Source organism: Aspergillus nidulans, chromosome II (assembly GCF_000011425.1).
Source record: "Aspergillus nidulans FGSC A4 chromosome II".
Lineage (NCBI taxonomy): Eukaryota > Fungi > Ascomycota > Eurotiomycetes > Eurotiales > Aspergillaceae > Aspergillus > Aspergillus nidulans.
The window spans coordinates 611,391-624,052 of record NC_066258.1 but is presented as its reverse complement, the minus strand read 5'-3'; the positions used below and the strand labels follow the sequence as shown (position 1 = coordinate 624,052).

At 51.9% G+C, this 12,662-nt stretch overlaps 6 protein-coding genes across 6 annotated transcripts, besides 1 other annotated feature; 4 read left to right on the top strand and 2 right to left on the bottom strand.

The window, feature by feature from the left end:
• Positions 1 to 12,662: part of a sequence feature (contig 1.139 1..347029(1)) that runs on past both edges of the window.
• ANIA_08058 (putative sulfite oxidase) lies at positions 254 to 1,600 on the top strand (the record flags this gene model as incomplete). The annotated part of the gene is made up of 3 exons (XM_676235.2): positions 254 to 265; positions 314 to 826; positions 900 to 1,600. The coding sequence occupies 3 exons, from the start codon at positions 254 to 256 to the stop codon at positions 1,515 to 1,517; spliced, it is 1,143 nt and encodes a 380-aa protein (XP_681327.1). The 3' UTR covers positions 1,518 to 1,600.
• Positions 1,620 to 2,813, bottom strand: ANIA_08057 (cysteine synthase cysB; the record flags this gene model as incomplete). The annotated part of the gene is made up of 2 exons (XM_676234.2): positions 2,689 to 2,813; positions 1,620 to 2,617 (listed from the first exon to the last, which is right to left on the bottom strand). Exons 1-2 carry the CDS (start codon positions 2,801 to 2,803, stop codon positions 1,620 to 1,622), a joined length of 1,113 nt encoding a protein of 370 aa, XP_681326.1. The 5' UTR covers positions 2,804 to 2,813.
• Positions 3,195 to 6,750, top strand: ANIA_08056 (condensin subunit YCG1; the record flags this gene model as incomplete). Its single annotated transcript, XM_676233.2, has 2 exons — positions 3,195 to 5,410; positions 5,461 to 6,750. The coding sequence occupies exons 1-2, from the start codon at positions 3,356 to 3,358 to the stop codon at positions 6,748 to 6,750; spliced, it is 3,345 nt and encodes a 1,114-aa protein (XP_681325.1). The 5' UTR covers positions 3,195 to 3,355.
• On the top strand, positions 7,937 to 10,281 carry ANIA_08055 (putative RNA binding protein (Arp)). The gene is made up of 4 exons (XM_676232.2): positions 7,937 to 8,268; positions 8,412 to 8,469; positions 8,589 to 9,295; positions 9,350 to 10,281. The coding sequence occupies exons 1-4, from the start codon at positions 8,113 to 8,115 to the stop codon at positions 10,256 to 10,258; spliced, it is 1,830 nt and encodes a 609-aa protein (XP_681324.1). The 5' UTR covers positions 7,937 to 8,112; the 3' UTR covers positions 10,259 to 10,281.
• Positions 10,521 to 11,073, bottom strand: ANIA_11042 (uncharacterized protein; the record flags this gene model as incomplete). The annotated part of the gene is made up of 1 exon (XM_050611197.1): positions 10,521 to 11,073. Exon 1 carries the CDS (start codon positions 11,007 to 11,009, stop codon positions 10,521 to 10,523), a length of 489 nt encoding a protein of 162 aa, XP_050467247.1. The 5' UTR covers positions 11,010 to 11,073.
• On the top strand, positions 11,438 to 12,633 carry pre6 (proteasome core particle subunit alpha 4; the record flags this gene model as incomplete). The annotated part of the gene is made up of 4 exons (XM_050611196.1): positions 11,438 to 11,588; positions 11,709 to 11,770; positions 11,845 to 12,232; positions 12,300 to 12,633. Exons 2-4 carry the CDS (start codon positions 11,752 to 11,754, stop codon positions 12,631 to 12,633), a joined length of 741 nt encoding a protein of 246 aa, XP_050467246.1. The 5' UTR covers positions 11,438 to 11,588; positions 11,709 to 11,751.

Here is a 12,662-nt window from a genome sequence, read left to right as displayed (position 1 = left end):
ATTCTCCAAGGGCGCCATTCACCTGTAGGGCTCAGCACATAACTAGAGAAACCCAAGGATAGGCTCCATAATACGAGACGACATATAAATATCTGAAATCTATACGTCTCGAAAATACGAATCCACCATGCTGGTAGAACCGTCGCTTCTAGATAAGAGCCGATTTGTAGCATGACGTCAAGCGAGCCGTGGCTATCGATACTACCGGGGCAAATCTCTTGAACAACCTCTGAACAGCACAATAAACGACAATATGGTTGCAACAGTAAGTCTATCGCCTGCTCGCTCTTCATACAGACCTTAACGTTAATAGCACATAGAATACACCAAGGAAAACCCATTGAACCGGGAACCACCTGTCAGGGAGCTCGTTTCAAGCTTCATAACCCCCAGCTCAACATCCTACGACCGAAACCACGGCCCTATACCCCACCTTTCCGCCGATACGCATACAATAGAAGTAGACGGCCTCGTTAAAACTCCCCTCCGTCTGAGCGTCCACCAACTCGCCACCGAGTTCCCTCAACATGAGGTCCTATGCGCGCTTGAGTGCGCCGGTAATCGGCGGCATACGATGCGAACCATGCTGAAAGAAGTTGACGGCATTGATTGGGGCGATGCGGCGATTATGAATTGTAAATGGAGGGGTCCGAGACTGAGAGACGTGTTACATCGAGCGGGGGTTGATCAGTGCAAGGGACGGCCTGGACTGCATGTTGCCTTCTCGTCTTTTCAGGTGCAGTGTGAAGAGGATGAGTGGTTTGGGGGGAGTGTGGAGTTGGAGCGAGGGTTGGATGAGGAGGCTGATGTGATACTCGCGTTGGAGGTTGGTTGCACCCATGCTTCCACTGGTATTCCGTTCTACACACTCTATGACTTGATGGCTGATCGTCAGCCAGATGAACGATGCTCCCCTTGAACCTAGACACGGCTTTCCCGTCCGTGTTGTCCTACCTGGGATTGCAGGTGCCAGGTGGGTGAAATGGTTAGACAGGATCACAGTTCAAGATCAGGAATCGACAAATTTCTATCAGCGACGCGACTACAAGGTTCTACCGGAGGAAGCTGTGAACCGTGACGCGGCAGAACCATTTTGGGACCAGACACCAGCGATATCTGAGATATCCATCAATTCAGTAGTGGCCGTACCTGAGGATAATGAGACAGTTTACCTGTCGGATGTAGGCAAACTGGAGGTGAAGGGGTATGCGGTTCCTCAGGGGTCGGGCGGACCGGTGGTGAAGGTGCAGGTGTCGGGAGACGGGGGTAGGACTTGGATTGACGCTGAGATTGGAAAGTCGGAATCAGCTGGTGCTGATGGCAGGGTGAGAAAGTGGTGCTGGGTTCTGTGGAGGGTGGAAGTTGAGGTTGAAACTGGGGAGGGTAAAGAGGTGATAAGTCGGGCAATTGATGCGCAAGGTAATATGCAGGCTGAACACTCGCAGTGGAATTTGAGGGGCGTTGGGTATAGCGGTTATGGGAGGGCGAAGAATCTGACCGTCCGGTACAGGGAGTAAGACAGCTGTTGTCTGCGTGGAATTTATTGGTAAATGACCTTTAGCATTGCGCAGAGATCTATAATAAGACAGCATATTATTTACAGTGAGAAATTGCACTGATCAAGGAAGAACAATGTACTTCTCTAGATGCTTAGGGATAGCGTTCCGCAGACCCTTGCTCTCAAGCCATGACTTGGAGAAGAGCCTGTCCGCATACCGGTACGCACCATCAGCAAGGATGGTCACGACGGTGCTGCCCTTGCCCAGCTTCTCGGCAACTTCCTTAGCAGCAACAACATTGAGGGCAGAGCTGGCGCCTAGGTAGAGGCCTTCCTCATCCAAGCAGCGGTAGATCATCTCAATGGTTTTCTCGTCGCTAATATTGAGCGATCCATCCAAAGTGCCGACATCAGGCTGCAGATTATCCGTAATACGACCCTGGCCAATCCCCTCAGTGATACTGCTACCAGACCGCTCCACCAATTTCCCACCGCTCTGAATGTAGCTGTGAAGAACACTACCAGGGGGATCCGCAAGGAAAGATTTGACACGGCCGCCGCTAGCCTGCTTCAGGTAATATGTGATTCCCGCGAGCGTACCACCTGTCCCAGTCGAGCACGTAAATGCATCCAGCTTTCCGCCCGTCTGCGCCCAAATCTCCGGGCCCGTCGTCTCAATATGAGCTCGGCGGTTAGCCGTGTTATCGAACTGATTTGTCCACACCGCATTGTCTAGCGACTCCGCATGCCGCCGCGCCTTGTGGTTGTAGTTCTCAGGGTTGTCAAACGCCACTGCGGGGACTGGGTACACTTCCGCACCCAGCAATCGCAGAAGATCAATCTTGCCCTGAGACTGCGTGTTCGGCATGTAGATGACAAGCTTATACCCCTTGGACCGGCAGACGTGGGCGAGTCCAATACCCGTGTTGCCCGCTGTTCCTTCAACGACGGTGCCGCCGGGCTTTAGAAGGCCCCGTTCCTCGGCATCTTTGACAACGTATAATGCGGCTCTGTCCTTGACGCTGCCGCCGGGGTTCTGAAACTCAGCTTTGGCGAGGATGTTGGAACCGGTTTCTTCAGAGAGACGCTTAAGGCGGATAAGGGGCGTGTTGCCAATTGCTTTAGGGTGAATTGTTAGTAGAACGTAGTGGAAAATACCTAGCTGGTCTCGTTCCGAAAGTGCCGCTTACCTTCGGTCAGTCCGTTGACGAAACCTTGCGCCTGGGAAACCCGGACATTGTATGGGCTCTCAGCAGCGCTGCGCAGGGCAGCTGTGGCAAATCGCCGGACGCTTTGGCGAAACATCCTGTCAATATCAATGCTGCTCCTGAAACAGAAAAAGACAAGACGAAGTTCCCCGGATTGTATCTCGAATGAGGGGACCGATTTCCGGCGTTAGTAAGAGGTCACGTGAAAGATGGCGTGCTAGCTAGTATGCAAGGCATTTCGGCTCAGGCAAAATACCCAGTCAACAATTTGTTGCCTGGAGGTGGAAATACGAGACCCTTGATTGCGAGCAGTGTGTGATTAGGATAGCTGAGGCATTGTATTCATGTATCAGGAACCTGATCGTCAAAGCGTTGCAGGCTGCTGGGCTGGGCACGTGCTGCCCTAACCCTTATCTATCTACTGGTTTGGGGTGTTTGTTTATGCTCCGCCCCGTGACTCTCAGCAACGGTTATAACGAGTAGTGGCAGCAGCCAACGAACTTCTTTGCTGCCGACCTCACGCCAAACAAAAGCCTTTACTGGAAACAGGCTGATCAGCAAATCAAGATATACTAGGATGAGTTGATATTATCACCGGCCGCAGATTACTGACCCGACACCCTTACTGCGTCATTACCCCTCGATCAAGATGCCGAGTCGAGTTTCCGCCCGTTCAACATCCACCGCCTCGCGCAAAGGCTCTACACAGACTGCGACAAGCGGTCGCGCTGGCTCAGCGACCCCATCATTCGCCATCCCAGAGGAACCTGCATTACCCGAGGCTGTTCCAACCCTTCGCCGCGATGTATGCGCCATTTTCGCGGATGCCCAGCGTTCGACTGCCGGTCATCGCAAACTTGTCGTCCGACTAAGGAAAATCCAGGAGGTGTGCTGTGCTATACCCCAGAAGAACTCCAAAAAAGACAGTTCAACTGAAGAGCGATTGATTCCCGGCGAAGAGACGGTACCAGAAAAGGAGTTCAACGTCGAAGTAGGTCGTTGTGTGTTGCGCATCTTGTCTATTAAGAAGACAGAGCCTGTTGGCGATCGAATCCTGCGGTTTCTCGGGAACTTCCTTACTCATGCCTCGGAAAAGGACGCTGAGATCTTCGGCTCTGAAGAAGATGAAGACGATATGCAGAATTCGCACGAAAGACCGACTGCCCACTTGACCACCAGTCTTGTCTCCCTGTTAGTGCCTTTGTTGTCTGCAAAAGACAAGGTTGTGCGCTTCCGTACCACGCAAATTATCGCGCACATCGTCAATTCACTCGATACCGTAGACGACGAATTATACCACACTCTCCGGCAAGGCCTTCTAAAACGGATTCGCGACAAAGAACCTTCGGTGCGGGTACAAGCAGTGATGGGTCTCGGCCGCTTGGCCGGAAATGAAGAGGACGATGACGAAAATGATGATACCAGTGCCCTTGTGGAGAAGCTCGTGGACATAATGCAAAATGACACGGCTGCAGAGGTTCGGAGGACATTACTCCTCAACCTCCCATTGATTCCGTCTACCCTTCCATACCTCCTCGAACGCGCCCGTGACCTCGATGCTCCCACACGAAGGGCATTATATTCTCGTCTACTTCCGACACTGGGAGATTTCCGACATTTATCTCTCTCCATGAGAGAAAAGTTGCTCAGATGGGGTCTTCGTGATCGCGACGAAAGTGTGAGGAAGGCCACTGGAAAGTTGTTCTATGACCGCTGGATTGAGGATATCGCTGGCACGAACAATGACCCTGAGAAATTCGGGCAGCGCTCGGAACCGAGAATTCCCGCTTTACTGGAGTTGTTGGAGCGTATCGATGTGGTGAACTCAGGCATGGAATCCGGCATAGCGCACGAAGCTATGCGCAGTTTCTGGGAAGGTCGACCAGACTATCGAGAGGCGGTACTATTCGACGAAGCCTTCTGGGAGTCAATGACAGCAGAATCCGCTTTCCTCCTTCGCTCATTCAATGACTTTTGCCGGGTTGAAAACGAAGGTAAATATGACAGCCTCGCCGATGAGAAGATCCCAGTCGTTACAGCCCTCGCAATGTATCTTCATAAGTACATGACCGAGCTTCTGCAGCGCAAGAAGCTCACAAAGGATGCTACTGACGTAAACGACGACGATACCGTCGAAATCGAATTTATCGTCGAGCAACTGCTTCACATCGCGATGACACTAGACTACAGCGACGAAGTTGGGCGGCGAAAGATGTTTTCTCTACTCCGTGAGGCTCTCGCTGTCCCAGAGCTCCCTCAGGAATCGACCAAGCTCGCGGTTGAGACACTGAGATGTGTTTGTGGGCCCGACGCCGCGGCAGAGAGCGAATTCTGCAGTGTTGTTCTGGAAGCCATTGCTGAAGTTCATGACACAATCAGCACCGAGGATAGTTTCGTTTCTGCAAAGTCTGAGATTAGCGATGATGCCAGCAGCCGCCAACGATCCGAAACGCCGATGAGTGAAGATGACAAGCCATTCAACAAGGAGGAGGCAAAGGCTAAGGTCCTCAAGGAAATCGTTATTAATATGAAGTGTCTGCACATTGCCCTTTGCATGCTCCAGAATGTTGAAGGCAACCTGCAAGCAAATATGAATCTGGTGACCATGTTGAATAACTTGGTAGTACCTGCTGTTCGGAGCCACGAGGCGCCAATTCGAGAGCGCGGTCTCGAATGTCTTGGGCTGTGCTGCTTGCTGGACAAGGTAAGTTCCATCCTTACTAAATACATCTTCTTCTCTAACCTCTCTGTTAGACTCTCGCAGAAGAAAATATGACGCTGTTTATTCACTGTTACAGCAAGGGCCACGAAAACCTACAGGTCACTGCTATTCATATCCTTTGCGATATGTTAACTAGCCATCCTTCGCTGCTGGCTCCCGTTACCCAGGCCGATAAGGAGACAGTTGCGCCACCGGCGTTCCAGAAGCCACTGCTTAAGGTCTTTTCCAGAGCTCTCAAACCAAATTCACCCGCGTCTGTACAAACGGCAGCTGCGACAGCTCTTTCTAAGCTTCTGCTCACTGGTGTTTTTACTCCATCTGCCGCCAATATCCCCGATGCCATTCAAGAGTTCAACCAACATGCCATCGAAACACTGCTACAGTCCCTCGTTGTCTCCTTCTTCCATCCCCGAACTCGCGAGAATCCCGCACTCCGACAGGCACTCGCGTACTTCTTCCCTGTCTACTGCCACTCCCGGCCGGATAACACCCAGCATATGAGAAAGATTACTGTACCTGTCATCCGGACCATCCTAAACTCAGCGGAAGAATACTACTCACTTGAGGCTGAAGAGGACAGTGATGGTGATATTGATGAGTCTGTTGGGGAGAAGGAATTGAAGGCCCTGATGAGCGGAGTTCTTGGTATGCTTGCGGAGTGGACGGATGAGCGAAGAGTGATCGGACTTGGCGGCGAACGGGTCCTTGCTGGGGGCCCTGCTAGCTCCAATGTTTGTGGCATTATCCACTTGCAACTGATTAAGGACATACTGGAACGAGTGCTCGGGATCAGTGAAGGCAGCAATCGCTGCTCTAAAGAAGAACGAAAACTCCTGTTTTCACTCATGAGCAAGCTCTATATTGCGCCGCCAACGGCACCTTCGCGCTCAGCGTCCCAGGCCCCCGAAGACGACTCGTTCCGTTCCAGCGTGCGAAGCTCCCATGGCGAACTCAATCCCGAAAACCTTGCCCTCGCGCAGGAAGTCAAGGAGCTACTTGACCAGACCATCGAAGAAGGTGTGGCGGCTGATGCTGCTAGCCGAAATGCCCTCGTCAAGGTGAAGAACGTGGTGCTCAAGCTACTGGCGGCTCCCATGCGACCTTCTAGCGCACGCGGCCGCGAGAGCAGTGTCGAAAGTGACATTGGCAGTGTTCGATCTTCCAGAAGTGTTCGGCCGTCCGTAGAGCCTGGCTTTGGGCGCCGCGGTGTATCCGTGGAGCCCAGTATCATGGAGGAGGATGAGAATGAGGATAGCCGGGCGACTCTGGACAGTAGAATGACTGTTATCAAAGAGGAGGATGCCGACGCTATGGAGGAATGATTTTCGGTCTCAAGATCTTTGCTGTCTGGTTCGGCGTTGGGGAGGTTTCCCGGCAGGGCTAATGGTCATATTTATGGTTAGGTTGCGATGTAATTATTCGATTCTTGGTTATGCTTGAACATGCTCTATATGTTACAAATAATTCACTCCAAACGTTCATGTATGAGTATGGATCTGTTTTATATTGGCCTTACCAGGATAGCTCAGTTCTTGGCGAAGTTATCCCAGACTGACAGCTGCCTCCAGGCCAGAATTGGCTAGTCTTAGTCTTAGGTAGCATCTGAGTTATCGCGTGGTATCAACAGTGATCAGTGTGGAAGGGCCATCCGATCTGTTTGATCTTACCAGAACGTGTTACAACAATTCAACCCACCATATATATGGTATCTACGTCAATGTGAATGAATCTGCTTGGGCAGCCTTATGACTCTGGTGACGCGACTCGGGGCTTGATTCAATGCGGGCAAGACCGCATGTGGAGACTCCTAGCACTCGGATGTGAGGCTTCCGTTTTAATTTCTTCCTCCAAATCGTCTGCCTGCCTCGCTGCTTTGAAATACTCCGGAGGTACCAAAGTAAAGATAAATGGTTGACTCTGAGAGACTGCTTTGACCTCCTGGACCAAGTCGTGCCTAGCCAGAAGGGGAGTGTTCAATGGGCTTTGTGAGGCTACTAAGGCCGCACGATACACCGGAGATGCAAAGAAGTCCGATACGGTCGTCCATATCTCGAGCACCTTTATTACTGGCGCTTTTGCAGTTATATGGAGGCGTTTAATGATTGCGTGTTCGTGAATCCGATGAATAATATCTCATTAGTCGACTAAACGGGGATGAGGATGGATGACTGCTGGTATCTTGGTCTCAATACTGTAATAAGCGTCTCGGCAACACCGTACGGTTGACAATCCTGGGCAGATGGCAGCACCTGTAGAATCCAATGAAGACGCAGCTGGACTCATTGAGACAGTTGAATTCCTTAACTATAATTGACAGACTAATAATACAAAAGTTGCGGTGGTCAACTTCTTCCCAATCCCCTCAAAAGTCAGACCCGACCCTGTTCTTTCTAATAATCTCGACGCTCCACCAAAAGTCCAGCTTCTGGGCGACTTTCTTTTTCTTCCCCATCCTTTTCCTTTCCCACTCTCCTCCCTCCTCTCTCGCTTCTCTTCCTTTCGCTGTATGTTTTTTGTTGCTTGATTCACGACTTTCTTTTTCCTTCTGGTCGTGGATCCGTGTCTTCTGCCCCCACTTGCAGAGGCACGATTTTTCTCCCTCTCCCTCTCCTCCCTTCCGTACTCCCCCCCTCCCCCCTGCTCTGCGCCTTTGGCATCCGGAGCCTGCGTCGAGACCGTGAGCGATGGCCTCCGTATCAGCTCCCACGCCCAAGCTGGACCGCTACATCGTCGTTCATGTGGCAACTACCTGCGATGAGCATGGCGTCTACGTCACCAAGGACTCTGCAGAGGTGATCGAGTTGGGGTGGATCTTGTTGGATACCAAAACCTGCGAGGAGGTACGCAGTGATTCTCTCCCTGCACCACACCTATTCCACCCCCTCTTTTGTGTCTTGATTCTCGCCGGCCTAGCCGGGATTCTGCCGAGCGACATTCCGCAATCCTATGCTTTGCATGCCGCTGACCGGTTCTGATTTCTTAGTTGCACCGCGAGAGTGTCCTCGTCAAGCCCGTCAACACCCCGATCACGCCGCTTTGCAGTAAGTACACGCTAGCGACAGCTCTGCATTTAGACTTCACATAGCTTCCTTTTCTTTGTTACAATTATCCTCCCATTATATACTGGCTTGCTATTGCAATGGCTGACAGTGACGACAAGCGAGCCTGACAACGCTGACCTGGGAGCACGTCCGCTCAGCAGGCAGCTTCCGCGATGCCATCAACCGGTTTGACGCCTTCGCCCAGGAACACCTCTTGGATAGGAAGCTGGAATTCGCCTTTGTGACCTTGGATTCGTGGGATCTTCGGGTTCAGCTGCCCCGAGAGGCTCGAGATAAAGCAGTTGTCCTTCCCGCGTACCTTCAACACTCGCGGACATTTGACCTTCGCACCGAGTACCAGAGATGGCAAACCCACCACCCCGAATCTCTTCCCTTTGGTCCCAGCTCTCTCTCCAACATCTGTGCTGCGCTCGAAGTCGAACCCGTTCAGTCCTCTGCCCCGATCAAGCATAACCTTCCATTCCACCTGCAGGCTTTGGCGCCCGCTTCCCCCCGTCGGGCCATGGACGAGGCTGTTACACTGGCCCGAGTTCTCCGGGGGCTGATTAGGAAGTCTCAGCCCGCTCATGAGCATCCGGAGATTCTTACTCGGCCAATGGATGCGAGAGCGGATGTTCGTGCTTTCTTGGCAGAGCGTAGCAAGGTGCTTCATCTGAGTGGTCTGCCTCACGATACTACTCAGTCAGAATTGGAGAGCTGGTTTACCCAGTTTGGCGGTCGCCCGATCGCTTTCTGGACTCTTCGTACTCCGGACCAGCACAAACCGACCGGTACCGGATTCGCCGTCTTTTCATCTCATGAAGAGGTAAGTCCAACCGTGTCTTTACTCCTCTCGTCTCACAAATCTAACATGAAACAGGCTGCGGAGAGCCTCTGCATGAACGGACGTGCCCTCAATGAGAAAGCCATTGAGGTTTCTCCATCATCTAGCCGTGTTCTTGACCGAGCAGCAGAGATTCTAACCCCGTTCCCCCCGTCGAAGAACCGCCCTCGACCCGGAGACTGGACCTGCCCCTCTTGTGGGTTCTCCAACTTTCAACGCCGTACAGCGTGCTTCCGATGCTCTTTCCCTGCGATAGCCGCTAACCCTGACCCAATGGCTTACGGGTACGGCTATGGGCCTCCCTCGATGATGCCACCCCACGTTGGCGGCCATGGTCACGGAATGGGACACTCTCGTGGCGGTAATGGTGGAGTGGTTCCATTCCGTGCGGGTGATTGGAAGTGTGGTTCTGAGGGTTGCGGTTACCATAACTTCGCCAAGAACATCAACTGTTTGCGCTGCGGCGCCCCTCGATCAGGAGCTGCTGTCGTTGCCGACTCGGCGTTTCCCTCCCCAATGGACCCTCCGTCGAACTTCGGCCACAGCTCCATGAGCAGCACCCCAGCACCTGGCCCATTTGCTTCCACCGGCGCTGCATTTGGCGGATTCAACCAGCCTTTCGGAGGGCATCCTGCTACCTATGGACTCCCTTCCGGCCTTGGAAGCGCTCCTGGCGCGTATCCACCTATGGGGCAGATGACCCCCGGTTATGGTTCAACAAACTCCTCTCATGCTGCCGCCTCTTTCGCCAACCCGGCAACCCAGGCGGCTTTCACTGGAGCAGACCACACCTCCTCCACTAGCGCCTCGAACGGAAACTTCTATGGGAACGATGGCTCTAACGACCCTTTCGCCTTCCTGTCCTCGGGCTTAGGTGGGTTGACTGTATCGGATGATGCCCATTCTCGCCGAAATGGTGCTGGTTCCAGCAAATCGCCTGCATAAACCATCGCTTTGGCTTGAATGAAGGATGATACTTTTTGTCTGCACTTTCTTGTTTATTTGTCAATATGGAGATGCGGATATGTCGGTGCACGTTTATTGATGCGTGTTTGTCTACGGGTTCTGCAGTTCTGGTGCATCGGGTTGGGAGGAGCAGGCAGGTAGCGTGTCTTCATTTTGCCTCCTTTGTCCCTGTTTTTCTTATCCTTTTTTCGTCAGTCATCTGTGCGCACTTATTCGACTGTATTTCGGTATGTTCTTGGTCTTATGGTTTGAAAGCGATGTTCCAAGGTATAGACGATGGTCCCGGCAGGTGGGTGCTGGTGGCTATCCCTCGATTCTCCGGTTTGGCGCGATCATCGCTGTTTTGGCTCTTTCCGTCGACATCCGCTTTACCTATCCATCTCAGGCTTGAGCTTCCGCAGGGACCCCCGAGATTTTTACTACATAACGCGAGCCCTGATGCGGTCCTCTCGAGCATGACATTGCATTCTAGATATTGGTTTTGTTTTTGCTTTTCCGAACTCATCTCTGCGCTCTTCGGCAACAGGACTTTTTGGAGAATTATGGTATTGATCACGGATGGGATACATGGAACGGACTGTTGGGGGTGTTGGGGTATTCCTTTTGATCCAGCAATGACAGCTTTTGGACATGCGCAGCACACGGATCGGGGATTGTGAGTACCGCCAGATTGCTTTGGTTGTTCATAATCTCGACCTGTTATTTGTATCTCTTCTATCTTGTCTTTCATGTGTTGTGTTCTTTTTAGGAAAAGTCAATGTGCGGTCCTTGTGCCACACTATAGCTTAGGTACTATTTAGCGGATCATGTACAGCATCCCAAGGCAACTTCGACTCCTACTCGTTATAGTGAAGCTGGGTCCCAGCAAGTGTGTAGCCCACATTTTTCTGTATTCAAGACACTGCGCAAGCAGTCTTTTTGCTAGAGTAAACTCGTTATTTTATTTCCTAACCATACTCAGGTACCTTGGAAGCAGTTAGGCAGGAATACAGTTTTACAACGAAATAATTGTATGAGCCTCCTTCAGCAATAAGCTGTAGGTCTGTAGCTGTGGGACTGAGCTGGCCAGTTAGCCGCGCGCTTGGCATTGAGCTCTGAGGCAACCGCGGGACTCGCGTTCACCTCCATCTGTCATCGCCCAACCTGGCTCTCTCATCCCAGCACCCCACGCCCTTGTCCCTAGGAATTGCATCTCCTTACCACGCTCCGAGCTACCTTAATCAGTCTACATTCCTCGTATTCAAGATTTCCCGCGGTACCTAAAGATACTCACCGCTCATTATGTCTGGATACGACCGAGCTCTTTCAGGTAAGACGGCTTAGCTTCTTTAGTAACTGCTTCGTTGGTACTGAACCTGAGCTGATGCAACTGTACAGTTTTTAGGTACGCGGAAAATGCTCCCTTTTGCTTGCGACGCAACTAACTAAGGACCTTTAGCCCTGATGGGCACGTCTTCCAGGTGGAATATGCTATGGAAGCTGTCAAGCGAGGTAGGTTCACTTTAAGATCCGTCGCTAGCAAACTGCATATCGGGAATCCTGACCCAATATTCTACGGACTGTAGGAACTTGCGCTGTCGGTGTAAAAGGAAAAGATGTCGTTGTGTTGGGATGCGAGAAACGGTCCGCTCTGAAACTCCAAGATACCCGCATCACACCATCGAAGATCGCCGTCCTGGACAACCACGCTATCCTCGCCTTCGCTGGCTTAAATGCTGACGCTCGGATTCTCATCGACAAGGCCCGGTTAGAAGCTCAGTCACACCGCTTGACTGTCGAAGACCCCGTCAGCATCGAATACATCACTAAATACATTGCCACCGTGCAACAGCGATACACACAAAGTGGAGGTGTTCGACCCTTTGGTATCAGCACCTTGGTTGTTGGATTTGATCCGAACGATAAGACGCCCAGACTATACCAGACGGAGCCATCGGGTATCTACTCTGCTTGGTACGTCATATCTCAATGGTTGGGTGGAATTTTGGGTTGAGTTGTAACTGAGACGTGGTTTATACAGGAAAGCGAATGCTATCGGCCGTTCCAGCAAGACCGTGCGAGAATTCCTTGAGCGCAACCACCAGGATGATATGGACCGAGAGCAGACGATTCAGCTTACGATCAAGTCGCTGCTGGAGGTGGTGCAAACAGGCGCCAAGAATATTGAAGTTGCCATAATGTCACCGGGCAAGACGATTGAGATGCTTCCCGATGACCAGATCGAATCTTACGTCAAGAGCATAGAGACGGAGAAACAGGAAGAAGCAGCAAAGAAGAAGACTCGGGCCGGCACTACTACGGCGGCCATCCTAACACGATCCGGTGGTGGGGAGTCCAGCGAGGCTCGGGAGTAGGTAACACTGGTTACTGTCATCAGAAGGGC

Coding starts and splice junctions, on each gene's coding strand:
- ANIA_08055 (XM_676232.2), top strand. CDS start 8,113: ATGGCCTCCGTATCAGCTCCCACGCCCAAGCTGGACCGCTACATCGTC. Junction 8,470..8,588: donor CCCGATCACGCCGCTTTGCA/GTAAGTACACGC, acceptor AGTGACGACAAG/CGAGCCTGACAACGCTGACC. Junction 9,296..9,349: donor TCTTTTCATCTCATGAAGAG/GTAAGTCCAACC, acceptor AACATGAAACAG/GCTGCGGAGAGCCTCTGCAT.